Source organism: Taeniopygia guttata, chromosome 10 (assembly GCF_048771995.1).
Source record: "Taeniopygia guttata chromosome 10, bTaeGut7.mat, whole genome shotgun sequence".
Taxonomy (NCBI): Eukaryota; Metazoa; Chordata; class Aves; order Passeriformes; family Estrildidae; genus Taeniopygia; species Taeniopygia guttata.
Window position 1 is genome coordinate 15,344,306 of NC_133035.1, and position 26,079 is coordinate 15,370,384.

General features: G+C 43.4%; 1 protein-coding gene across 2 annotated transcripts in view; it reads left to right on the top strand.

Annotated features, from left to right (window-relative positions):
• Positions 1-4,271: 4,271 nt before the first annotated feature.
• The window catches only part of MCTP2 (multiple C2 and transmembrane domain containing 2), a 121,109-nt gene continuing 99,301 nt past the window's right edge, over positions 4,272-26,079 (top strand). The window contains exons 1-3 of one of the 2 annotated variants that reach the window (XM_072933717.1): positions 4,272-4,337; positions 22,063-22,160; positions 22,944-23,534. In XM_072933717.1, coding sequence (XP_072789818.1) covers positions 23,007-23,534 — 528 coding nt within the window. In that variant the 5' untranslated portion in view covers positions 4,272-4,337; positions 22,063-22,160; positions 22,944-23,006. Of the gene's footprint in view, positions 4,338-7,588; positions 7,724-22,062; positions 22,161-22,943; positions 23,535-26,079 lie in introns of those variants that run through there. The other variant, XM_030281240.4, reaches the window with a different exon arrangement.

Below are 26,079 nucleotides of genomic sequence, written 5' to 3' on the forward strand. Positions count from 1 at the left end.
TCTCTGTCTTTCTGCCCCGCTGCCAAAGAAGGAGCCATAATTCGTCTGTGCTGGTTTCAAGGTTGTTTATTCTGTTTATCTCTAACATGTTCTGCTGCCCTGCCGCAGCTCTGTCCTGCAGGGCAGCGTGTGGGGCTCTGCCCTCAGTGGGATGGTACAAACATTAAATACCAGAAACTACCTGTGCTGGATTTACAATAACGTGCCAATATCTGTCACCTACGTTGGACAGTGTGTCCCCAGCCTGAACCAACAGAAAAATGCCAACACCACAGTGAAACATGGAGGGCATGAAGAAGGAGAAAAAGGACAAGACACACCCAATTTCCTCCATCTTGTCCCCTCTGAACCCCTTATCTAGAAACCTAAAATTTTACTTTTGCACCCGTGCCACACTTAATTATTACTCATATCAAACACTCAGAGCTTGTAATTCATCCTGTAAGATTGAAAACTCTTTTCCATGGACAGAGATCACAGACAGTGTCTCTGGGGGCTCTGTCCAGGGGGGTTCCTGACCCCTGCCAGGGTCCCAGACCTGCCAGGGCAGCCAGAGGGAAGCCCTGGATTCCCACACTGAACGAGGTAGTGAGGACATGTCTGCAGCAGCCAGGGGAGGAAGGTGAATGAGTTTAATTAACAGGGCTCTGCCAGTGCAGTTTATTTTGACAGAGGAGGATTAATGAGCTCTCACAGCTGCAGCCCTGCTGACAGGTCTGTGTGTGATAATGTTTGGCACAGTGTGCAGATGGAATTGAAAACCTCCTTGGCAAGTGCAGCTGTCCTTGGCATTGGAAGCATGGTAGGCTTTAGCAATTCCCTCAAGACCTTCAGGGATCTATCTGCTGGTGGCTCTAAGGATGTGTGTGACACCTGGCCTGGCTTTGCAGGCTTGTCACCTTTAGCTTGCCATTCTCAAACAGAGTTAGGCTTAGTTATGGTAATTCTCAGCTCACCTTTGGTAATTTCTGGGTCTTTAATGTTAAAAAGTAATTGAATTTAAAAAATTGAAGGGTCCATAGGTCAGTGTTTTGTAAAACAAAGCCTTTCTCTTTGCTCATGGGACAACACTTGGAGAGCAACAGTAGGTGAGGCTCTAAGTAGATCTGTGGCCATGCCTACATGTAAACACTTGTCCTGATCCAGGAACCTTAACATTGAAAAACTTATTTGACATCTAGGAATATGTACAAGACTCCTTAGTGTCAGTAGTCTTATGTTATTCTGATCAAATGCAGTAGTTTTTTGTTATTCTGATTAAATGCACTGGAAATATGTATTACCAACAGGGATGGGATCTGCTGTACTCCAATTTTTGGCTATGGATTTCAGCTTAGTGAGAGTTTTGTGCTATAATCAAGTGATAAAACCCCCCAAAACACTAACAGTAGGAAAAATAAAAAGGCAAATAGCTATTTTTCCTGATTTAAGTAAGTTGTGAGAAATGTAAAACTTGAGTTTTAGCTATCAATTTTTAGAAAACACAGTTGAAAATGGCTGTGTTGAAACCTGTGTGTGTAACTTTCTTCCTTCAGCTACCCCAGGTCACAATTTATGAGCAAATGCCAGTTCCAACAGGCACGGTTCAAGGTAGGAAAATACTCTCTTTCTTGAACATGCATTTTGCTGAAAAAAGACGTAAAGGAAAAGAATACCTTACTTGGTAGAGTCTGGAAAAGAGCAAAACTCTTTCTTGCATTCAGTCCCAACCCCGTGCTCTGTTCTCTAGATCCAGGACTAGGTCTGGAGCACACTATTAATCTCTAGTTTGTGTTTGTATTTTCTTCCCAGGAGGATCACTTTGTGAGAAAACAGAGCTAATGGTACACCAGTAATCATCTTGTAACGACGCTGTACTTGAGGAAATGGGGAGAGGATATTCAGGGAAAATTTTACTTGCATTACTCAGACTCTCCATAGCTTGTGAGATGCCAACCTCCCTCTTTCAAGGACCAAATGTCTCACTGCAGCTCTGGTAAGAGCTTGGGGCTGGGAGCTACCAACACCAGGGTCCAGTTCTCCCTGTTCAGAAGTACAAGCAGAAAAACCCCAACCAAAATAAGTCACTCATCATCTCCTCCCCTACCAAGCACTTTGATATTATTGGAAGGATCAAGATTTCATATTTTATCCCTGACTCTCACTGGTTTCCTGTCTAATCCTGAGCCAATCATAAAAAAATACAAACCAAAAAACAAAACTTTGTTCATATCAGCCTTTTTTTCTGGCAATACCTCTGAGATGTATGAGGATGCATAGATTAATGCTGGTAAATTCCTTGGAGATTCCTGGATACAATCAATTACTTAAATCTCTGACTACACTTTTGTTCTAGAAGTTGTCAGCTGGTCTCAGGAGCCCACAGACCCACTGCTCAGCTCTGCTCTGCTCTTGGGATGAATCAGAAGCTGAATTTTCAAATGTTCTAAAAGCGCATTGTTTGCACAAGAAACAGTCCCCAGCATTGCTGCTCAATGGATTGTCAGGAAAATGACTGCATAGATTCTGAATTATAAATTCTGTCACAAAATACAGCCTGCTTAAATGGCATTTAAAAGTTAATAATGAATCTTGAGTGGTTGAAACAATTGTCTCACATCTTTGTTCTTTCTCTCCTCATACAGCTGATGGAAATGTTGTCAGTGCTGCTCAAATGGTGAGGCTGCACACAAACACGGGCATGGGATTGAAAAAGTGAGGAGGAAGGCTGAGGCTCTGATGGTTTCATTTCTGTGAAGTTTAAGCTCAGGTTTGCCCACGTGGCATTTCCACAGTTGAGACAAAAAAATGGTCAGTGACATTTCAGAGCAGAGCATCCAGCCCTAAAGAATGTACCACACATTTAACTGACAAGGTGAATCATCATGACGTTAAGTGGGATTGAAAATATGTGTTTTTTCAAGGTAAGCTCTTGGAGCTGAAAGTGAGTAGTCAAGCCATAACTAATTACCACTATTCATTTATTAGTCCCAGGCTTACTGACATGCTTAAATCTCCTAAAGTCTTGAGTGCATTTATTTCTGCAATTGCACAGAATGCTTAAACCTTGCAGTTGGCTTAGTTTGTGTTCTGGGAATGGCTTAACACTCAAAGACCTGGGAACAAACACACCCTTGGTCCTGCTCCAAATCCTGCCTGTAAACCAGGTGCTCAGCTGCAAGCTGCAACTTAGGGACTTGTTATTCTGTATTTTTGGGTCACCAGGTCTCTGGGACCTTCTTGTCCAAAAGACATGAAACAAAACACTCAACTCCTGCAGGAGACTTCACTTTGGGGTTTTGAAAAGCTTTTATCAGCTGCATAGGTGAGGGGTTGTGTCCCAGGCTCACAAATGTCCCAAGCAATCTGTCAAGCCAAGTGCTGTAAACACGTCACTAAAGCTGGTGCTGAACAGGTGGGTGCAAACAGAATTGCTCAAAATCCTGATAAGGGCATCTTCAAAGCTTCTGGTGGTGCTTCCAGTGAACACCTTCCACTTGCAGGTGAGATAAGAGGAGGAATTACTGTCAAGCTTTTAACTTGATTGAACTCCCAAGACTTGTTAGCAGATACACTACCAGCGAGGTCAGGAAAAGGAGTTTTAACTTACATGGGAGGAAATTCAGGCTATATATACAGAAGAAATTCTTTCCTGTGAGGGTGGTGAGACCCTGGCACAGCGTGCCCAGAGAAGCTGTGGCTGCCCCATCCCTGGCAGTGCCCAAGCCAGGCTGGAGTGGATGGGGCATTGAGCAGCTTGTTCTAGTGAGAGCTGTCCCTGCCCAGGGCAGGAGGGTGGAGTTAGGTGAGCTTTAGGGCTCCTTTCAACCCAAACCATTCTATGACTCTTTTCTTCTGTGGTTTGATCTCCTTGTGCCCCTGTGCCCTCATGTCTCTTCCTCAGAACCCAGAAATGTTGCTGCAAACAGGCTGTGCAGAGGGGTGGGCTGGATAGAAATGCTTCACTTGCTGCCTCTCTGAAAGGCTGAAGCTGAACCTGTAATTAGGAAAGGAGTTAACTCATTATTTTCACAGTGATCCACATTGGCCAGGTTTTGGTAAAGGCTGAGAAGGTAATTTTTTCTTTCAGCATACAGGGTATTTCAGAATACAGGGCAAGAACATGCAGGCAAAGAAGAAAAGTTGTAATTTTTTTTTTTGCTGAGAAGACAGATCTTCTTTGCCTTCTGAGAAAATGAGATATTCACACAAAAGATGAGTAGGATTTGATAACGCCAACTATGGTTCTCAATTATATATTTTCTCTTCCCTCACAGGAATTGATAATGACATCCTTAATAAAATCCAGAAGAAAAAAACATTTGTGTGCACGAAGAGAAGGTGCACAGGGGCTACTTGTGAGTATGGAAAGCTAATGAGAAATCTTGTTTGACATACACATTTCAATTTCTCATGCTGAAATGCTTCTGTTTGCTGTACTTTTAACTGTGCCTCTTTTTTTTTTTTTTTTGACAAAGTGTTTTACTGGGGGATTTAATTAGTGCTCATCTTTAAGTCATACTTAATGACTTATGCATTATTATAACAATATCTTGATGACTTCAGATTATATTGATATATACATAGAATACCCTCAGATTGATGTTTCAGTGATATTTCCAAACTTTCACGTTTTCTCCCCTCTTCCCCTTATCCTGCCAATGATATAAAGTTCCTATCCTGAGGATCTTCCGAGTACCATCCTCCTTTTTCTCTTAGTTAGCAGTGAAGTAACAAAGAACTTGATATTCAGCATTCTGTGGCCTTATCAGCATTCTTAATATAGCTACTTGATGCCTAAGACAAGAAAATTTCTCGAGCTCATGTTTTGCAGAGCCCATATTTGGGTAATCTTGTAACAGTTAATCAATTTATCTCTTTATTTGCCACTAAGTCGTGGCAAGCTTTTCTCATTTGGGTGGATATTGGCTATGAGAATTTAATTTCTGTGTCTCTTTCTCCTCTTGCATCCAAGGAGCACTGTTACATTTCATTTTGGCAGAGGCACACACAAGCTGCTTTCCTTTGCTACTCCCTAAATCAGCAGCCACCTTTATTAGATTGCCTTTGGGCATGTGTACAGTTTTTTCTCTCTTGGCTGCAGCCTTTGACAAAACATGCACAGAACTATATCCGATACACATTTTGTGGGATCACACACCTAAGAGAAAAGTGTTTTAAAGGCTGTGTTGTTGTAGTTCTAAACTTATCTAATTATCTGAAGCTGATATTTTTCTTGGTTTAGATGAAAGGAAAGCAAAAACATTAGTGCCATAAGTTTCCTTTCTTCTCTGTTTTCAGCTGAGATCGTTGATTAGTTTTCTGATCTCAGCCAACTTCCCCTTAGATTTTTGATTGCATGAGCTGAATAAAACCATCCTATTAATCATGTAGGCAAACTCTGGGAAGGTTTATGCAATTTAGGAATTGCTGTATACTTATAACAGTATACTGTCTGCAGTAATCAGTGTTGTCACTGAGCTTGTGCTGGAATATCAGGATCTGGCCCTTCAAACATGACCTTTAAGTCAGGAGGCAAAATAAAGCATTGCCAGGTTTTTTTATCCAGTTCCTCTAAAATTGCTCATGTGTTCAAGTAATAATCTTCCTGATGTGTAGCTCCTGAACTGATGGTTCCTGGCCCTCTTTTTGTGAATCCATTTGGGACTGTGCATAGGTATGAATTCTTCCTCTCCAGATCTTGTTGAAAGAACTGGAATAATGGCTTTTATGTTCGCCCCACATTTTTATTCAGTGGTTAGAGAAGGATTCTTTGTGCTGTGACAAACCCTTCCCACAGGTCCACGACCATTTCTGTTTTGCAATGACACGAGGTGGTTGCATCACCAAGTTTCACTCGATGGTGTGAGATGGGTGTCAGTACGTCAGCAGCAAGGGGTAATTTCTGATCAGAATGACATGTATGGAACGTAAATATGTTCCACCACAAGCCTGTCTTTGCCCTTTTCGTTGTTCTGCACCTCCTGCTGCAGTGATACCACACTGCAAGGATGCTGGACACTGCAGGTGGGAGTGGTGACTGGGTGAGCTCTCAGGGAAGGTCTGTGACCCAGCGTGCCCCAGAAACACCCTGGCACTGAAGGCGTTGTTGGGAGGCGTTTGCCTTTCCACGCTGTGGCAAACTCATGAAGAAACACGTGTGGGATCGTGTTTCATGGGCAGACACGCCGGGTAAGCTCAGCATCTTACCCAATCCTGCCTCAGTTTCCTTGTCTGCAACGTGGCTGCAGCCCTTGGCAGGCACCTGGAAATGCTGCCAAAAAAACCTGTTGGGAGATGCAGCCAAGAACAAATGTTACGTGGCAGCAGTGCTGCTGTTGATTACACTTCCCTCGGCCTGTCGTCATTCCCGTAGTTTCCTTCCTAGCTCCACCCTCGCCCAGAGCTCTCCAGGGCAGTGCTGCCAGTCCCCAGCCCTTTATCACCTATCAGCCATCCCCGATGTCCTCGGGGTGTTGGCTTCGCTGGGACTTTGATGCTTTGGTCTTGGTTTGGAGCGGGCGGGCAGAATGCAGGTCCGGGAGGGGAGGATGATGCTCCGAGAGACAGGACCCGCAGGGGGATGCTCCAGAGGGGGATGCTCCGGCGGGATGCTCCAGGGGGATGCCCCAGCGAGATGCCCCATGAGGATGCTGAGGGCAATGCTCCAGAGGGGGATGCTCCAGCGAGATGCCCCAGGGGGATGCTCCAGGGGGATACTCCAGCGAGATGCTCCAGGGGGATGCTGAGGAGGATGCCCCAGAGGGGGATGCTCCAGGGGGATACTCCAGAGGGGGATGCTCCAGGGGGATGCTGAGGGGGATGCCCCATGAGGATGCTTAGGGGGATGCTCCAGGGGGATGCTCCAGGGGGATGCCCCAAGAGGATGCCCCAGGGGGATGCTGAGGGGGATGCCCCATAAGGATGCTTAGGGGGATGCTCCAGAGAGATACTCCAGAGGGGGATGCTCCAGAGGGGGATGCCCCAGGGGGATGCTGAGGGGGATGCCCGATGAGGATGCTGAGTGGGATGCTCCAGGGAGGTGCTCCAGAGGGGGATGCCCCAGGAGCATGCCCCAGAGGGGGATGCCCCAGGAGGATGCCCCAAGGGGGGATGCTCCAGGGGGATGCTCCAGGGGGATGCCCCAGAGGGGGATGCTCCAGGGGGATACTCCAGAGGGGGATACTCCAGGGGGATACTCCAGAGGGGGATGCTCCAGGGGGATGCTCCAGGGGGGTGCTCCAGGGGGGTGCTCCAGGGGGATGCCCCAGAGGGGGATGCTCCAGGGGGATGCCTAGGGGGATGCCCCATGAGGATGCTGAGGGGGATGCTCCAGGGGGATGCTCCAGGGGGATGCCCCAGGAGGATGCCCCAGGGGAGGATGCTCCAGGGGGATACTCCAGAGGGGGACGCTCCAGGAGGATGCCCCAGGGGAGGATGCTCCAGGGGGATACTCCAGAGGGGGACGCTCCAGGAGGATGCCCCAGGGGAGGATGCTCCAGGGGGATGCCCGGGGAAGCGGCTCGCAGCAGACGCCGGCGGGGCGGGTTGCGGCAGCCCCGGAGGTTCGGGGGCGGGCGGGCAGCGGAGCTCGCAGGGAGGCGCCGGCGGCGGCACCGCCCCGGCAGGCGGGAGGGGACGGGCACGGGGACGGGGACGGGCGGCGGTGACAGCGGCGACAGCCACACGTGCCCGGCCGGGAGCGGCGGCGGAGCGAGTCCCATGGGCGGCGGCGGGCCGGCAGGTAAAGGGGGAGCGCACCTGGGCAGGGCAGCCCGGCGGGTCCGGGAGGGGGATTCTGTATTCGGGGAGGGGGTTCTGTGTTCGGGGAGGGTGGCTCTGTATTCGGGATGTTTTTTTTTGTTGGTTGTTTCTTTGCTTTTTTGAGGTCTGGCGGGTTTCGCCCGTTTTCTGCCAGCTCGGTCGCTCTCGCTGTTCCGCTGCTGGTGCTTCCCCCGGCACCCCGCAGAACGAACTTTGCCGTGGGAGGCTCGGGGTTACTTCGCTTTTTTTTTTCCTTTTTTTTTTTTTTTTTTGCTGTGTGATGCTGCTCCAGCGACTCGCACCTTGTGTGGATAGTTCTTCTTGTTGCTGTTGATGTGAGAAAATGATGCTGCGGAATTTCTCTCCTTCCTCAGGCAACTCTCACCGAAACGACGCATCCCCATGTGCACTTGCTGACTGAACTTGAGTTGGTTGGCTGTGGGCTTTGGCTAAATAAATAAGCCACTTAACAGTAATAATAAAGCAATCCCTAAACTAAAAACAAGCAACAAAGTGGAACATTCACGCAAGTGCATTGACATAGCGGAGCTGTTTTAAGGGTAACTTTGAGGGAAATGTAGTGCATAAGGCATAGTTTGTTGCTTCTGTGTTTTTTTGGTTTTTTTTTTTTTTTGGTGGGGTTTCTTTTGTTGGTTGTTTTTTGATTTTTTTTTTTTAATAGCTGTTCGTAAGATTGTAATGAGAAATAGTGTGAATTTTCATTGATATTTGTCTAGCACAGCTATGGCACCTGGCAGGGATCCAGTTGGTGCCCTCAGTTTTATGACAGTCAGTTGCTCAAAGCACACTGAACGCTCAATTGCTGCTACGTGGCATTAAGAAAATAGAAGTTCTCACTTGGATATCTTACTATTAGGTTACTGTGATTAAACTGTAGAATTTGTCATGTATTTTGTAGTAATTCTCAGAAATTATACTGGTGAGCGAGTCAATTTAACTGTCAAGATGAATGAGTGTGTTTGAGTAATAATCTTGTTTGATTTCTTGCTGCTGTTCAATGCCATCATAAAATAGCTTATCACAAAGCAAATAAACTTGCATGTGCTGTAGCCTGAAGATGGATTCAGTATGTGTAGTTTCACTTTGCTATACCCGTGGAAGGAAAAAATCAAAAATGGTGCAGAGAGGAAAACTTAATTTTATTTCTTAACAATTCTGCGCTGGTAAAAAAATAAGAATGGTAAATTTTGTGCAGTTTAGACAGGTTTAAATTTGATTATATTAAAGGAGCTATGGGATAGTTTGTAGATGTGTGGGTTTAAGGTGTCAATTATAGATAAGAGCATGAGGAGAGGCACTGCTGTCACTGACAGGAAGGTGGGTGTCTAAACAGCCCAGGGATTCCTGTAATCATCCCCTCCTGGGACAGTGCATGAGGCTGTACCAGTGCTAGAAGTGCTGCTTATCATGTCATTCAGGGTAATTAGAACCGTAACTGGCTCAATGTCACTAATTTCACTGCAGGGTTTTTTTTTTCCCCCCAGTGTCTTTTGCATTTGGTAATGTAAGCAGCTGTTTTTGGACCAACTGCACCTCTTATTTGAGCAGATGATTATTTTAAAAATCTACCTGCTCAGGCAAGGAACACTCCTGAGGAGAACAGGAGTTGCACATTGGATGTTGAAGTTCACTGGGATTGGGTGAAGCTGGAGTCAGGTTGTGTGTGTGGCTGGAGTGGGTTTGGGACAGGGGATAAACTTCACCCCAGAAGTTTCTTGGTTGGTACCACTGACATTTTCAGGCAATACTGAGTGTCTGCTTCTCCTCCTTTAGTCGACATTGTGCAGATTTGCCCATCTTTTCTTTAATTTCTCACAGGTTGACATGAGGCCCTCACCAGTGGCTGTCAAATTCAGGCAGGATGTGTGTAACAACTTGTGCTGTCACTTCATTGTGAGAATTTTGAGTTTTAACTGTTTTGTTCATCCATCACCTGTACCATGAGCTAATTCAAGTGTATGAGGTGTTGAATTCCAGTCTCCCAAAGTGCAGAGAGGTGGGGTCTCATCACCTGGGGTCCCTCTGCCTGGGCAGGGGGACAGGGAAGCTTTACCTCAGCAGAGGAAAGCAAAGCATGCCAAGTATGCTCTGCATTTCCTCTGTGTTGTTTCCACCCTTGAGTGGAAAATTGCTCCCGATTTCCTCAGATTTGGAGGATTTACATTGGCACTCTTCCCACATTCCCATTTTACTTCCAGTTGTACTTATTAGATAACATGCTTGCATAGGAGCTTGTTTATAAGACAAAGAACATTTTTTCTTCAGTCTATTCCTATTTAACTTAAGCAGTTAAATGTTCCCTGGGTCCAAGGGATCTGTTTCTTAAGGCTTACCTGGTCTCTCCAGGATTGTGAGGATGTTTGCACCATGAGTGCCTTGAACTCTGATTTTGAATAGCATACCAGTGTAACAGCTGATCCTGAGCACCTCTATTTCCTGAGCTGTTGATGCTGTAAAATCATCATAGAAGCAGATGGAATATTCATATTTGGACAATTTGCATGTCTCAATATCAAGGCTTTCTTTGTATATCCCATTGTAATCCACATAAGGTTTTCTGTGATCCACATAAGAATTAACTCCCCGTTGTCTTCTGTGAGAGTTCTAATGAGAACCAAGAGTGAGAAGAGAAACTGGGCCACGTCTACCATGTTAGATCAAATGACTGATCACCTTTTTATATACATGGCAATTTCTGCCTTGGGGAAATTAGCTTGGGTGTAACTACAGGTTCACCAGCATAGCCAGGGAGTGGGTTGATTGCTGCGTGGGCAGATGGTTTTGGTCCAATTTAGGGATCAGTAGTAAGGAAGAAAGGAGACTTTGTTTCTGTTAGGTGTTCTCCATCTTCCTTGGGTTTTGGGTATCTTGTGAGCTGCAAGGCACTGGGGATGTGCAATCTGTCTGTCCTGTCCTGAGGATGTCACCTCCTGAGGCACATTTGACTTTTGGCAGCCCTGTGGCCTCATGCCTTGCTCTGCCAGGGTAAACACTTGCAGGAATATAATTGTATTTAAAATAGCTCATCAAAAACCTACTCTGGACTGATATAAAGGAGGGTCATGCTCTAATTTTTTTTTTTTTTTAATATTTAGGGATTACAAATTCTTCTTAATCAAAAACTTCAGTCCTTTAAAAAGCTACACAGCCAGAGGTAATTTTCAAACCCTTAAACTATTCTTTCAACTTAGAAATTACTTAGTAAAATATTTGTAAAGACTGTAGAAAATTACATGTTAATTACCTTTTCTTGAAACATTCCTAGATGGTTTTGAACTTAGGTTGTTTTGCAATACATTATATATTAAGACAAATCAATTATCTTGGAGGGAAGAAAAAAGCCTGTGGTGTGTGCCAGTTCAGATGTTTGGATGGTGTAACATAAACCAGGTTCCTTGAATGAACCTCTCTTTCAATTAAGAGAGATCATTAGAGAGGAGAATGCAGAAGTGGGAACAATCTGAGTGATGTGAAGTAAACAGAGAACAATTATTTAGAATTTCACATTATTCAAGATGTTAAAGAGTAAAAATAAATGAGCAAGATTGAAAGATTTTTTTTCCTAAGATCCTCTTCAAATAAAAAAAAAAAATCTTCCGTAGCTAAATTATGCTTCTGCTTCACATAAGCATTATTTATCTGTGGAGTTCATTACTCCAATATCTTCCTGTTAAAGATACAAATGAATTTTAAAAGTTGTTTGGCAAATTAAGAGAGAAAACGCCAGGGGCTCTTAATCACAAAGATGCAGGTATAGTTTTTAGCTGAAGCAGCTCCTAAATCACAGATTCCTGGAAACAAGGATTATTTTGCAGGCAGAATCATGGTATGATTTGGTGACCTTATAGTCTTCCCCTGAGCATCTGTTTTTGGTCAGAGTTAGAGGCAGATTATTGGGCTAAGGGGATATTTGGAGTGATGTGGTTCCCTCGTGTCCTGTGCGTGATGGAAATTTGGATGGGTTTCCCTGGGATCACTGCTGTTTTGTCTGGAATAGTTTCAAACAGGTGAACATCAGATGCAACTTCAATTTCCACGCTTGGGGGAAAAAGCCTCAAGTAAATAGTATGCTGTGTTTCCCTAAATTTTGATTAACAGGCTATTCATAAATGTAATCTGTAAAGAACACAGATGGAGCTGACCTTTTGCAAGGCTACACTTCTGCTGCAAAGCTCCATTGTGAAATAATTGGATTATTGTGGGAAAATCTGGAGCATGTAATAATTTTATTTTTGGTTTCTATTTTTTTAAATGCACACTGCTTGTTCAAGGAGACTTTTTTGGTTCTTTCCTTCACATAAGCACCCTGCTGACCTTTAGGCAATTTTTTAACCCTTGCTCTGATTCTTTCACTGCCTCCTGTCAAACCCTAGGTGGGGACTGATGGGAGACAAATTGTGTCTGTGCTTTCCTGTTGACTTGTGAGGAAAACAGACCCCGGAGCTCAGAGGCTTCAAGTCTGCCTGTGGAAGTGAAGCTGGATTCCAGTGTGATCCCGTCGGTGTCCAACCCCTCTTGCCACCAGAGAGGACCCTCGTTTTGGGCAGGTTGGATGTACTCTGTGACCACTTCTGGCCTTAAAGGAGAGCCTCTTGGTAACAATTTCTGCTGGTCTTTAGTTCAAACTAATTAATTTGCTTGCTTGTCCCAGTGTTTTGGGCAGTGTGTGGTGCAAGAAGAGTGCAGTGACCCAGGGGGTGATTTTTCCTCCTGCGTGGTGGGTGCCTGGTTCCTGTGTATTTACACAGATGCTCCTTCACTGACTTGTTTTCACTTTCCCACAAAAACAGCTTGCTAAAATGCGAGCTAAATACTAGCGTTGCTTTTGAGATCTTTGTTTGGTTTTGTTGGCCTTTTGGGATAGGGAGAAATAAAGGGAGTTCTTATTCATATCCTTCCTTTCTGGGAAGCACTTGTACCCTTGACAATTCTTCCTGTTGCCCACTCCTAGAACTGTAGATGTCTGTGGAGTAAATTTTGCTTTACTGGAAACTTTAGGTTTGGGAGAATTTCATTGTTTTGGGAATTCTTGGAATTGTATAGCTTTACTGCCTTGAGATCAGAGTGTAGAAATAAAACAGTTATGCTTTTGCGTAATACCTTAAATTGAGACACAGGAGCAGCTCTGTCTTTTTAGGATTTATGAGTGTGCACTTTCATTCTCTCCTCCCAAACAGATAAGCCCTGCTCTAGAAGTTAAGTTTTTAGGCAGGACAGGCTATATAATCTGTATTGCTTGTTAATCTTTTAATGGGGGTGAATGGAAATGAGGGGGCCATGCTAATTTATTTGAGCAGGCATTCATCTGTGTTGCCATTGATGTGGAGGTGGTGATGATCAGGAGCTGTCAGCGAGGATGGGGCAGTCTCTCTCTCAGCTCACTTTATCACGGTTGTGAAAGTTCTTTTTTTTTAAAGTCTGACTCATTTGGGTTTAAGTGAGGAGAGATTAAGAGCTTAGTTCTTTGAAATTTTATTGGATGCAGGTTCCCCTTGAAGTAAAATCTTATTGAACCTAATGGTTTTGACAATTTCAAATAAAAATATCCAAATGAATGAACATAACTCATCCCCTTGTCGCTGCTTCCCTCGGTTTGAAGAGGAGTGTTTTTTTGCTGTCTTCCCTCATGGGAAACATCTGCAGATCCAAATGGCAGATCATTAATGCTCATTCAATAACAGGCTTTGTTCCCAGTTTCTTCAACTTGGAAACAATTAACTGGAGAGTTTTGTTTTGTCTTGTTTTCCTTTTTGAATGCAAACATCTAATTCCAGTTATAAATTCTAGTGGATTTTGTAGAAGTCCTTCTATTTGGGATTGCTTGTAATTATTTTAGAATGCTCCCTACTCAAATTCAAATAGTGGGAATGGTGCCTTTGTGGTTGTGCCTTTAATTTATTTTATTGTATAAGTGGCTGAATTTTCTTCAATTCTGTAAAACTGTAAGATACAAATCTCACTACAGCCATTTGTGTTCAGGAAAGCTTCTCATTTCTCCCATTCAGCAAATGCTTCAGAGTAGCATTTAACAAATAATCTCTCTGGTCTTTGATAGTAAGCAAACGAAAGCTGATCCGACATTCACCTACTTGGATGCAAAAGTTGTTTGAAGCAGAAAACCTGCAGATCTGTTCTGAAGCTGACTGGGAGCAGTTTGTATTTCAAGACACTTGCCAGATTGGTGACTCCTGTCCATACCTGCTAGGTGGAGGAACTGGAATGTGAATAGCTCTTCAATCCATTTTAAAAAACATTACTAGAACTTTAAAGGTTTTATTGACACCTGCTGAAAAATTCTGGATTTGAGCTTTATGTGATTTTAATCCATGAGCCAAAACAGGAAATGGTATAATTATGACAGCTGAATTAAAATACCTTTTAGTCAGTATTCACCAGAACTAAACATCCATGATTATGAACTCAGTGTTTTGTTGGTTAATTAGGGGCTAAGTAGTCATAATTTGTGCACTTAGCATTTACTTTGAGAATAGGTGAATTGGGCAAATAATGAAATAATGAAAAGTGGTCAGTTTGATCTGTTCTAAACTATCCTTCCCGGAGCTATGTGTGCATGAAAGGAGGATTAAACACAAAACAAAAAACCCACGGTGGTAGCAGTGGGGCAGCCAATGTGGTTGGGCAGCAAGAGCTGTAAATATGATTAAGGGAAGGTATTTAAAGTTTAGCAATCTAACCCACTCTGCTTATGGCAAATATGCCTCAGATGAATCAGGCCCAAATAGTTTTTTAAGGACTGCACAATGTTTCTGCAGGTTTTCATGGAGCAGGTTTGTCATGCTGAATCATAGAAAAACTGAAAGTGAATTTTAAATTGCTTCATCAGGTGTCATCCTAGCTCACAGTGACAATATTCTGTTTTGTGGAGCTTTTCTGATTCGCTTCCAGGAGCCAGAATTAACAAAACCAGGCTTTGCTATAGCTGAGGTTCTCTGAACTTCTGCAAGTAAAATCCTGAACAGGTTACTTGTTATTCACCCCAGCAGAGTATTCCTATGCTTTAATTTTTGTCCCTTTTATTCAAGCTTAAAATAGTTACCGAAATCATAGTTGGTGGTTTTCTTATGGTGCTGCTGCTGCCTGTATGTAGGGACTTCATCTTTAGCAAACCAAAACCCTTTGGTAGACTTTGAAAGTGCCAAAGTATAATTGCCAGTCCATGTGAGTTAAATTTACAAATGTTACCTGATCTTCTCAGTAGGAAAGCAATGCTGTAACAGAAACTGGAGACAAGGTGCAGGTTTGGAGTGCCAGGAGGCTTAAAACTCAGACGGTGAATGGAAAGAGAAACCTCAATGCTGGCTCTTTTCTGTGAAAAATGATTGGCATTTAGAGTTGTGTGCTGACACATGTTCAGTCCTTACAGTTGGAAAGAAAGGAAGTTTAAAGGAGTTAAAGGATTCTTTGGGTTTGTATGCTGAACACTTGTCATGACTTCAAGGGAGCGATGTGACTGGTTTTGATGCATTGCAATGGCTTCTTCATATTTAAAGTACTAAATTACTGTCCGTGGTGAGATCCTCAAACACTTCACCAAGATATTCCTAAGGGCTTTCTCTGTCTGTGTCCCTTCCAGCTTTGTCACTGTGATGCACAACTCCAGATATTTAAGTGCTGTTATTTTCTGTAGGGAGACCTGTGGCTCTTGCAGAAAATCAGGGCTGCTACTGGTGCAATTCCCTCATTCAGTGCCATTCTGCAGTGCACCAAACTCTCTTTTCTTTAGGGTTCTTCAGCCTCCTGCCTTTGGGAACTAAAAGACTGCAAAAACACTGGTTCACTTTACCCCTGGATACACTGAAGCTCTGAGTCTAGCTTGTGCCATGTTACTGTTGGAAAGAGGAGCGTGCTGTAGTAAGGAGAGGAAAAAAAAAAAAAAAAAAGGAAAACCGGTAGGTTTTTGTCCTGCTCAAGCTGTCATCAGGGCATTTTTATGAATCAAAAGTGTTCTGTTTGGGCTATTTTGGTAAAATGTTAAATAAAGAATCACGCAGTGCTTTTAATAGACCTCTCCTCTATAGTCACTGAAATTTGATAAGAAGTGACAGTAATAGTAGTTATTTAGGGAGAAATGCTGGCACATGGACAAGTAATTTGCGTATAGTCACAAGCTGCTTTTATTGAAATATATGATTTAAGTGCTAGTAAAAGGCATAAGTTGATTTGGCCTCCAGTGGAAATGAGTCTCCGATTTCCTTCCTAGGTTTGTTTTCCCTGAGAGTTATGGAAAGGGAGGATCTATTTCTGTGCACCTCTTGTTATAAAAATAAACCTTTTGTTATGAGGGAGGTGAGCAGGGGCTGGAAGGAGAGAGTGAGGAGGAAGGAGGCTGCAGGGCTGGATTCCCAACAGAGCTCCTCCAGCAGGGACCAGCTCCCTCAGCATGTCTGTACCTGCTTCTGTCCTGGTTTTGTGCTGTCCCTCATGTGAGTTCAGTGACTTCAGAGCTCTTTTTATCTCATTCTTACTCTGCTTGTACCTACACCTCTTCTTCCTCTTGCTGCTCACCAGTTTTCCCTCTCCCCCTGCTCCTCCAGGTGCCAGGGATGTTCTTATGGGATTGGGAGTACTGAGACAAATGATAAACCAGATTCAGCCAGTGGGGAAGAAGTGTCCCAGTTGCTGGTGGGATCTCAGCAGATGGCACAGTGCCTTCCAGGAGAAGGATCTGCCCCTGCAGGATCTTCCTTGGAGTCTGGTTTGAGGTGCACATCATCAGTGCAGGAAGCAGATCTGTGTGCTCAGGTGTCCCTGGAGAGCTCTGCTGCCCAGCAGGTGTTGTTTGCACATATGTAAAGATCATACCTGATTGCCCCATTCTGGTACAATCCCACAAATTTGACTGAAAAGGTTGAAAGGGCATTTTTTTGCTTGCACAGGTACAATTGCAAGCCACAATATTTTGAAGGAAGCTCAAAGAGTGGAAGGAACTTGTGAAATATGTTTGTAAAAATACACCCAAACACTTCCTCCTTCATTTCCTCTATACATACTCATCATTTTTCTTCTGTTTTAGAAAAGACAGAAGCAAAATGAAAGCAATACTTTCATAAGCTGGAGGCAGGTGCACGGTATTTTCTCAGTAACTTTCACTATCAGATGCTATTTTAAGATGCTTGTAGCAGCTGGTTGTTCTCTTATTTCTCATAGTTATTGTCTGCTCATAAATGTTGAGAAAAAAAACCTCCAGATTGTGCAAAATAACCTCTAAGGAGTTAAAGTGTCCCTGTTCCTCTCTTGCTGCTAAGTGGAGGAGGATGTGTGCTTGTTTCATGTGTTTGTGAAAGATGAAGCTCATCACATTTGAGCCAATTAAAAATCAAAAAGCTGAGCATAGGATCTAAAAACCCATGAGTCTGTGAAAAAAACCCCAAACCCAACCGAAAACAACAAACCCCAAACCTAAAATAGAAAATATTACTTTAGATGCCTTTATTATCTGCACGTAACAAACAGGCTTTTCTTTAAGCTTTGTATTTACCCTGGGTGTTACTTGTGATCTTCTGCAGAGACTGTAGATTTCTTTCATCCCACATCAAGAATATAAAGCTGATTTGTTTTGGTTATCTTGTTTCCATTGAAGCATGTAAAATTGTTACTTATGAAGCACTTGTTCTAGTTTGGCTGACAGCAACAGGTCAAGTCTCTATTTTATTTTATATATTTGAGGTTAGCATCCTGCTACTCTCTGCAAATGAATCTGTTACAACAGAGCAACAGAAGAGCAGGATCTTTATCCACAGACTGGCATCATTTGAAGCCCTGCAGGGAAGCTTAAGCTCAGTGGGAAGATTTGGAAGCTGCCCAAGCCATGACCCTGCTTTAGCAGCAAATCACCTGTGCAGTGAAGATTTTACCTGCACGGCATCAGTGCACTCCCTGTGATGCTTGTTAGTGCTAAAAATAATTCTAACACTGACTTCCCCATGGTAATTAGGCTGTGCAGAATCAGATTGAGATTAGACTCTTTTTTTTTTTTTCTGGTGCTTTATCAAATTTAAATCCAGGTATTTGCCACATGCTGCAGGGGGAAAAGGCTGTCTCAGTTCATCCACATTGTGCTGTAGGGAATTCCTTCTGGGATCACACCCAGCTCTGCCTTCCACTTTGGACTTGGCTTTTTTTGCAAAGGAGGCACAATGCTTGCTTGAAGGTGTTGATGATCCAAGGAGCATCCATCCTGCCCCTGGTAAAGTATTCCCTGTTCTTTTAATAACTGGTGCTGAGTTTGGAACACTCCAGGGCAAACTGGTAATGCTGAACAAAGGATTACTTTATTTGGATGATATTTTCTGATCTCTGTGGCTGTTGGTGCTTGGCATAAAGCATTACCAGATAAGGGACTGAAATAAGTCATTGCAAAGAGGGAAGTGTTGGTTTCTTCAGAAAATGTCATTCCATTCCCAGTAATGGTTTATCTTTGGCTGTGTTTGAGCTACAATGATATTAAAATCCTGGGGTAATTGGTATGTTCTGTTATTGAAATAACCACCAAGCACATGCAGTGGTTGTTCAGCCAGCAGAGAGCTATTCCCTTATATTTTCCTTTCTCTCCTAGGGAGGAATGGTTTCATTTATGGCTCCCAGAGCCAGAAGACTCAATTTATAGCAAAGAGATAAAAGAAGAATATGAAAAAAAGGTCCTCAGTCCCTTTTCTCCCCGCTCCCTTATCACCTTGTCAGCCTTGTTTCTCAGTGCACTGAATTCAGACATTATAAACCTAATGGAGGTTATAAACTCATATTAAAACTGTCCATAACCAAATATTGTATTGCATAAGAGAAATGTAATTATCTTTTCTTGTAATTTGTACAATGTCTCATGCATTAGGTTTTAAGTCAGTGAATGTGCCAGACAGGCAGAGACTGGGGTGAATATCTTATTCCAGGACAGACAGATTCAATAGAGGTTTTACATTGAGGGAGTTCCATTAGTTCCTTCCAATTTGAACCTATGCTAATATGCATTCAAGTGAGGAGCACCTTCCTGACAGCCTCTGTGCATGTGTTGGTAATTTCAGCTGCCGTGGATTTAAGTGTTTATTAGCATTTAGTTGTAGCTGAAAACACACTGAGTGTGTTTTCAAATTTAGAGGAGGCTGGCATGCACACTGACCCAAAGTTTTCACCTTCATTGGATAAACAAATGAGTATAAGGACTAATAGATGTAATTAATCTAGAGCTGTAATAGTGCTGGCGGGGTGCTCAGGTGTGTTTTTGTCATCTTGGCTGACTTTGAAGATGATATTTTAAAAATATTAACCAAGAGCATCTTCAGTGTGCCTGGGGCACTTCTGGGTGTGGAAGGAATGGTTCCATAGTGAAGAAAGACAGTTTCTTCTATAATTTCCAGTGTGTAAATCAATTTGGGTTTGTTCAGTTTATTTGCTTGGTTATATTGAGTGCTTTTATAATATTTTCAGACTGTCTTGCAGTGTTTCTCACTTGTGGCTTTGCTGGCTTCCTGTCAAGTCAGTAAGTGAAGTAGAATTGCAGGATGATTTCTCTAGGCTTTCAGTGGCATTTGAAATATCTCTTATAGCCACCTGGTAGAACATCTAAAAACTCATTTAGCTCTAAATATTATATGAATTTAAGGGAGTGCATATGGAGTGTTTTACTGAAAGAAACCAAAGCACATTAAAAAAATTTAAAAATTCTGAGTACCATAATTAGAAGATACTTAAGGGAGGACAAAATGCTAGAAATATTTGTTCAATCATAGTGAGCTGTGACCAATTTTTCTGTCAATAATCCTTTCTGTCTTGTCCCTATTGCCCCCAAAAGAGGAGATGGCAAAATAAAAGGATATAATAAAAATGACAGGTGTAATCAAAAGCAGTCTCTCTGAAGGAAGAGATTAAAGTATATGGATTCTTCTGAGCATTTGAGATTTGGCAGCATATTAAAGAGAAGGCTGAAGGAGATAGACTGAAAACATTATCTTTTTCTTGTTACCGAAGAACAAGGAGCCATTCAATTAAATCAAAAACAACAGAGTTAAATTGATAACAGGAAGTGTGTCTCTTTGAAAGTTTGCAGATTTTTACTACAATGTGCCATTGAAAGGGGAAGAATAAAGAGGCCAAGCTTAGACCAAGAATTTGGCAAAATATGTTTTTTCCCCTGTGGTTGCTTAGGGAATATTTGGTGATACACTTGGCCATGAACTTCTGAGGCTGAGGAAGGAAAAGGGAAAACTTCTGGCCTGTGGAGGATAAGGACTACATGAACAGCATGTAGGTACCAAGGGCACACTTTCTACATGCAAGGGAGAATTTGTCTCTCTTTAAAATAAAGTATGTCTATTGATGCTCTTCTGTATGGAAGAGAAAAGCAGAGGAAATGGATGTGGGAAGAAAGAAGAGCTGTATGTGTGTCTTCTGCTGGAACTGAGGAAATGGAAAAGGGCCATCAGTGGATGCCTGATGTCAAAGTGCATTTGCCCTTCAGACTGTATTTACCCTTTTCTCAGATGAGGACACATTGTGTATTTGTTGTTAATTGTGTGTCATAGCCATCATTTGGGTTAACTTGTTTGTAAATACAACACTTAAATGAGAGAAGTTGTAGCTGCAGCAGGAATGTGGGTGTAAAGGTTCAGAGGCAGAGTATGGTTAAACTTCCAGGCAATCCAGTGACCAGGGTTGGGCTTATTTCTTCTGTGGTGTGTCAGGTAATCTGCTGCTTCCTGTGCAGCAAATATCACTGATGTGTTGCTCCAGTGTAGGAGCTGTGAGGTGGCAGCTCAGTGGAGCCATCTCTGCTGTCTTGAAAAAACCTCTTTTAAATTTTTTTTTTTACCTTTTGATTCCACTGTGTTGCTGCTGGGCTTGAGGAGGACTCTGCCCACTCTGGGTTAAATGCAGGTAAATATCAGAGACACAGTGTGGTCCCTGCACCATCCTTTCAGAATGGGCATTTCCAGTCAGCAACTGAGGCAATCTAACTGAGAAAAAGAACATTTGCCTTGGGGGAAGCAACTGGAAAAGCCTATAGGAACCAGTCTGCTCCTTGGTAACAAAATCCCAAAGCAAACAAAATAACAACAACGGCAGTGGGTCCTCAAAGTGAGAGGGGTGGAGAATAACAGGAAGGGAATGGGAAGCAGTAAGTGCCTAGGAAGTGGATGTTAAGCTGGGCTCTGCCTTTATTTGCAATATTTTGGCTCCAGCAGGTTTCAGTCCAAGTGGGCGAGCCATGCAGAGAGTTTAAATGACTCCCAGCAGCGTGTTTCATAATGTTTTGTGCAAACGTGTTTAGCCCGATAACTTGTGTCGCTGGCACGTGGTGTAACGCTGCCAGGGAGGCTGTGGCTGCCTTGTCGAGATGCTGTGGAGACAGGGAAGGGCCTCAGTGAAAGCTCTCAGCTGCTGTGAGCAAATCCAGCCACGTCTCATGAGGTTGTGCAGGCCGTCAGGTGCTGCTCCAGCACCTGATCCCACAGCCATCCCCATCAAACTGGGACGGCAATTGTGGCTTTTCTCCTCCCTCTGTAATTCTGTTGTGCTTCAGCCTGAGTTCACTGAGACATACAAAGGCATAGTGGGGCTTTCGGTGTGAAATCTTCCTCTGTCAGGTTCACAAAACTGTTTTTACACATTGGTGTTGTAAGGGAAAAAAAAAACCAAGTCCAGTTTGTCCATGTGCACTTTGATATTGTGGCTGTGTTAAGTTGATACATCTACACTATCACACATTCCTGTTTTATTGCTTTGTGAATGCATACAGTGTCATTAAACTTATTCATTTATTGTGTTGAATGTAATAATGCTGATATTTTTTATTTGCCAATATAAATGGGGAGGATTGTGCCACCTTAGTTAGACAGCAATTCAGTTAGAGAATTTTTCTGTAGATTCCTGAACTCTCTGCAAGTGTGATGAGGTTAGTCATAAAGTTATTTAAATAAGTTATTAAGTAACTGGTTATACAGCCTCATTCAAATTAATGAATGCAAGAGTAGATTTCTTTGAAAGCAGGCAGTAATTTCTCTGTGTGGATTAATCTAACAATTGTGTTTCTGTTGTCTGTCCTGGTGTTTTTCCTAGTAACCAGGAAAAGAGGAGGAAGTAATTTTTTGTGGATTATGCAACAGTTAGAAGGTAAACATGCTTGAGTTGAGGAACAGTCCTCATGTAGTTAAGGGGTGAATATTTCTGAGGACATGGGTATGTACTGTACCTCTGTGTGTGTGACTGTAAAGGAGTAATTCTGCAGGTCTCACCAGCTTTTTCCTTACTGGGTTTTAATGATGATTTGACCACCTCTTTTCACAGAATAAGGATGATTGCTCAGCTGTTAACCACAGAAGAGTCTGTCCGTGAGGATATTCCTGTGCACAGAGCTGTCCCTGTTCCCTTACGATGCACATACAGTGAGTGATTTTATTTTAGCTCTTTTATTCCTGACCCTCCCAGCTGTGTAAATGCTCACTGTGAATCAGCTCAAAGATGAGTCCACCAGCAGGTTTTCAAAAGTGATCCACCCATCCATTTTTGTGTGATTTTTCTCTCAGTTGCCCACTTTACAAGAAAAAATAGTTCTGCAGTTTTCACTGACAGTGAGTTAATGTAAGGGAGTATTTTGGGGTGGCAGTTGGGATTCCTCAAGTTCAATGTCCTCTCTTCAGCCTCAGCTACTTAGCTTGTGGAGCTGTTTTACAAATCTGCCAACAACGCATCCTGTAAGAATCCACGTAGCCTTGGAAATAGCCAACAAAGCCCTACATGGCCTGGGAAAGTGGCAGCAGAAATGTCAGTGCCAGCTTTGCCAGCGTGTTTTGTGTGCTTGTGTTATCAGGATTTAACTCCCATCAGTAAGCTTTGTAGAGAAACAATTTCAAATTGGATAAATCTCAAATTTTCACAAATCAGGGCTTAACAGAAGAAGAAATATAATGTCCCCTCTTAGAAATAATGAAGTAGTGGGCAGACATTGCATTTTTGTGTAGGAATAAATACTTGCTCTGGCTGTTTTCCTCCTAAATAATCAAACCTACCCACCAGATTGTATTTGGAAGCACTTACTAATGTGACATGCTCCCTTTTAACTGTTCAGAGAAATAACTGAAAGTTTTAAGATGAGACAACATGAATCATAGTCTTGAGCGGCTGTTCACTTTTGTGATTGACTTGCCTCCTTCCTACGTTCCTTTTAGTCACCCTGGGAATCGCTGAAGCTGTTCTGTGCAGGAGGCATTGCTGAGATTCCCCCTGCAGCAATGGACTTGGACAAACAATCCGTCTGGGGATCCCTGAAACAGAAGACCCGGCCGTTCCTGCAAAACCTGAGTGTGAGGAAGACAAAGAAGAGGTCTGGCAAAATGCTGGAGAGGAAGGGGCACTCCTTGGACCGCTGTCTCAGCGTGTCAGTGCCTGACATGCTGGAGGTGGAGACTCTCATGGAAGAAGAAGAAGAAGAAGAAGAAACGACTTACTCGAGTGCTCAGGTGTTATCGAGCTGCTCCCCCAAGAGCTTTTCCAGGTCTGTGGTGTCCCTGAAGAGCAGGAACACTTCGGTGAAGGCAGCGGGAGAGGACTGGCTGTGGGCGTCGCAGCAGAGGACACGGACGGAGGTGACAGTCGCCTCCCCAGAAGCTCAAGCTGTGGGTGTTCGCCTGGTGTCCTCACGAGGGGCTGAGGCTGTGGGCAGCCCCGTGTCCCAGGGGAAGAGGAAATCCAGCGAGGACCTCTTTGAGCTGCTGCAGAGCTCCCGGCTGAGCGCCGCGCTGAGCGACGAGGGGACAGAGGTGGGTGCTCGAGCAGCAGCGAGGCTCAGTCCTCCTGAGGGCTCCTTGTGCTTCTCCTTCATTTTATGGCTTATAAAGGGATGGAGGATCCAACCAAGGCCAGGCTGGACAGGGCTCTGAGCAGCCTGGGGTAGTGGGAGGTGTCCCTGCCCGTGGCAGGGGTCTGGAATCAGGTGAGATTTAAGACTCTTTCCCACCTGAACCATTCTGTGAGGACAGGGGCTCTGTTCAAGGAATAAATGAGCAATACAATTAAGCCTAAACTTTACATGATATACACATTATTCAAGACTAATTCAGCTATCCTTCCTGTCAGTCTGGGACTACAAATAACACTGCTCCAATTTTTTGCTTCTTTGATTATTCTTCTGTTATTTGTAATGAGAATTCAGATTTTTCAGACTTGCGGGAATTTCTTGCTTAAATCAAAAGTTGTTGCAGTTCTCTGAGCTCTGAATTGAGGTGCTGATACATTTGCTTTCTAGTTAATGTTAGTCCAGTTACCAAAATTGCTATGTAGTACAATCAATTTTCCATCCTCCCACTGAAGGCTCTGATGAAGGCAATAGGTGAAGGAATGGCTGTGAGCAAGGTGAGCTCTGCCTGTACCTGGAATTAACCAAAACAAGCACATGATGGGGAACAGAACATGTAACAATCTTCTCAGGACTAGTTTTTGTGGTGATGATTTAAAGAGGTGAAAAACTAAAATGTTTTCTCTGCACTGCCATGTCCCCCTTTCCTTCCCCCTGCTCTGTGGTCAGTATTTTTGTGTGGACATAATATCCCAGGAGGATCAGAGACCAATACTGTCATGAAACGAATTCCTGCCTGGCCTGAGCAAATTGGGAATCCTGAGGAGCTCAATGATAACTTCATTTTATAAACAGCAGGTGAAGATTGTGGCTGCAGGAAACACTTCAGGCAAAATTTGGTTTAGTTAGATTTTGTGGAAATACGCCTACTCCTTTTGAGTTCTCTCTGGGAAGGTTACATTTTGAACTTTCTGAGGCCTTTTTCTCATTACCTGATTGTTGCAGCTGTGGGAGCTGCCTCTGTAGTCATCCAAGATGCCAGACTGGGAACTGGGCATTTTTGTTTCAAGTTCTCCCTCGGGAATGGGGATTTCTCAGATAAATTGGTTTTTAACTGCACATTCAAAAGGATGATTAGCATTGATGTGGGTGGGGAAAGTGGTCCTTTTCCTACCAAATGGTGTTGGCTTCCAGTCTGTTGTGATGCAAAGTGTCAGACTGGTAGTTACTGACCATCACTTGCAGTTTACGGTTGCTAAATTGTTCACAAATTGGTTTCATCTTGCTGGAGTGCTCATTATTTTGAGGGGTACTTAGGAAAAGCGACTGAAATAGTGTAGTGCTTCCTTTCTCTGCTCAAACGTTACTCAAAAGTTGTAGCACCTCACTCGGTATATGGTAACTATATGGTCTCTTGTGATTCTGGAAGTTTTTCCAGGTTGTTTTAATGATCACAGCATTTTTTTTCTGCTGTTGTAAGCGTGAAACCCTAATCTAAAATCTACCTCAGCACAATAAAGTTAATACTAATTCCTGCTTTGATTTTGGGCGACATGAGTGTTCTAGGAGAATGAAGTACCTGTACAGTGATGAAATAGCTTAACCTCAAGTCAAGTTTCATCCAGATGAACAGTCTGAGTCTGGCTTATTTTCTGCAGCACTTACATCTTTCCCTAAATGTGTATTTCTGTATTTGCTGGTGTGTGTAAATCATTTGGTATTTACTTGTATGGCAAATCATCTCCCTGTGTGAATATGCTTCCTTGCTGTAATCTGCCTCCAGTGCCACTTACAAAGATATTTTTCCTTGAGAATAAAAGGAGAGAGTGAAGCAAAGGAAAGTAGAAATGAATAAGTAGTACTGAGCAAATTTGAATATTGAATATTGAATCTGGTGAAAAACAAATTCAATATTAGAAGGTGGCAATGTCAGGGAGGGTGGAACTAAATGATCTGTGAGCTCCGTTCCAGCCCAAACCTCAATATTCTGTGATTCTATGACAACTTCAATATTCAGCTCTGCATATACTTAATTGAACAGCTACTGGGTTTGTGCTGTGTGTGCCTCGGGTGGGAATAGTTTGTTATAGAGGATTTTGGTCCCTGAATACTGGGTGGAGTTGCTCTGAGGAGCACAAGAGTTCGCATTGTTCTTGTGTGAGCATCGCTCCCTGCCCAGGGAGGTAAATCAGAAGGAAGGCAGATCCCGGGAACAAAACAAACTAAAAAAAGCAGAAATGTAGGTTGAGCTTCTTTCCCCCTGAATTACTTGTCACATGCCACCTACTCATTTCCTGGCTGTCTTTGGCCACCCGATACCGTGAGATCCTCCTGGGCCTGGCGGGTGAGATCAGCGTGTGCTTGTGGTTTTCTCACTTGTCTGCACTCCCCTGCAGAGCTGGGGTGCTCAGCACAGCCCATCTTCACCAAGGCTCTGCCCACAGGGACCATTTCACCATTTGCTGAGAGGTTTGCTCTCTGTTCCTCATTGCACCCAGCTAGGCAAGCCT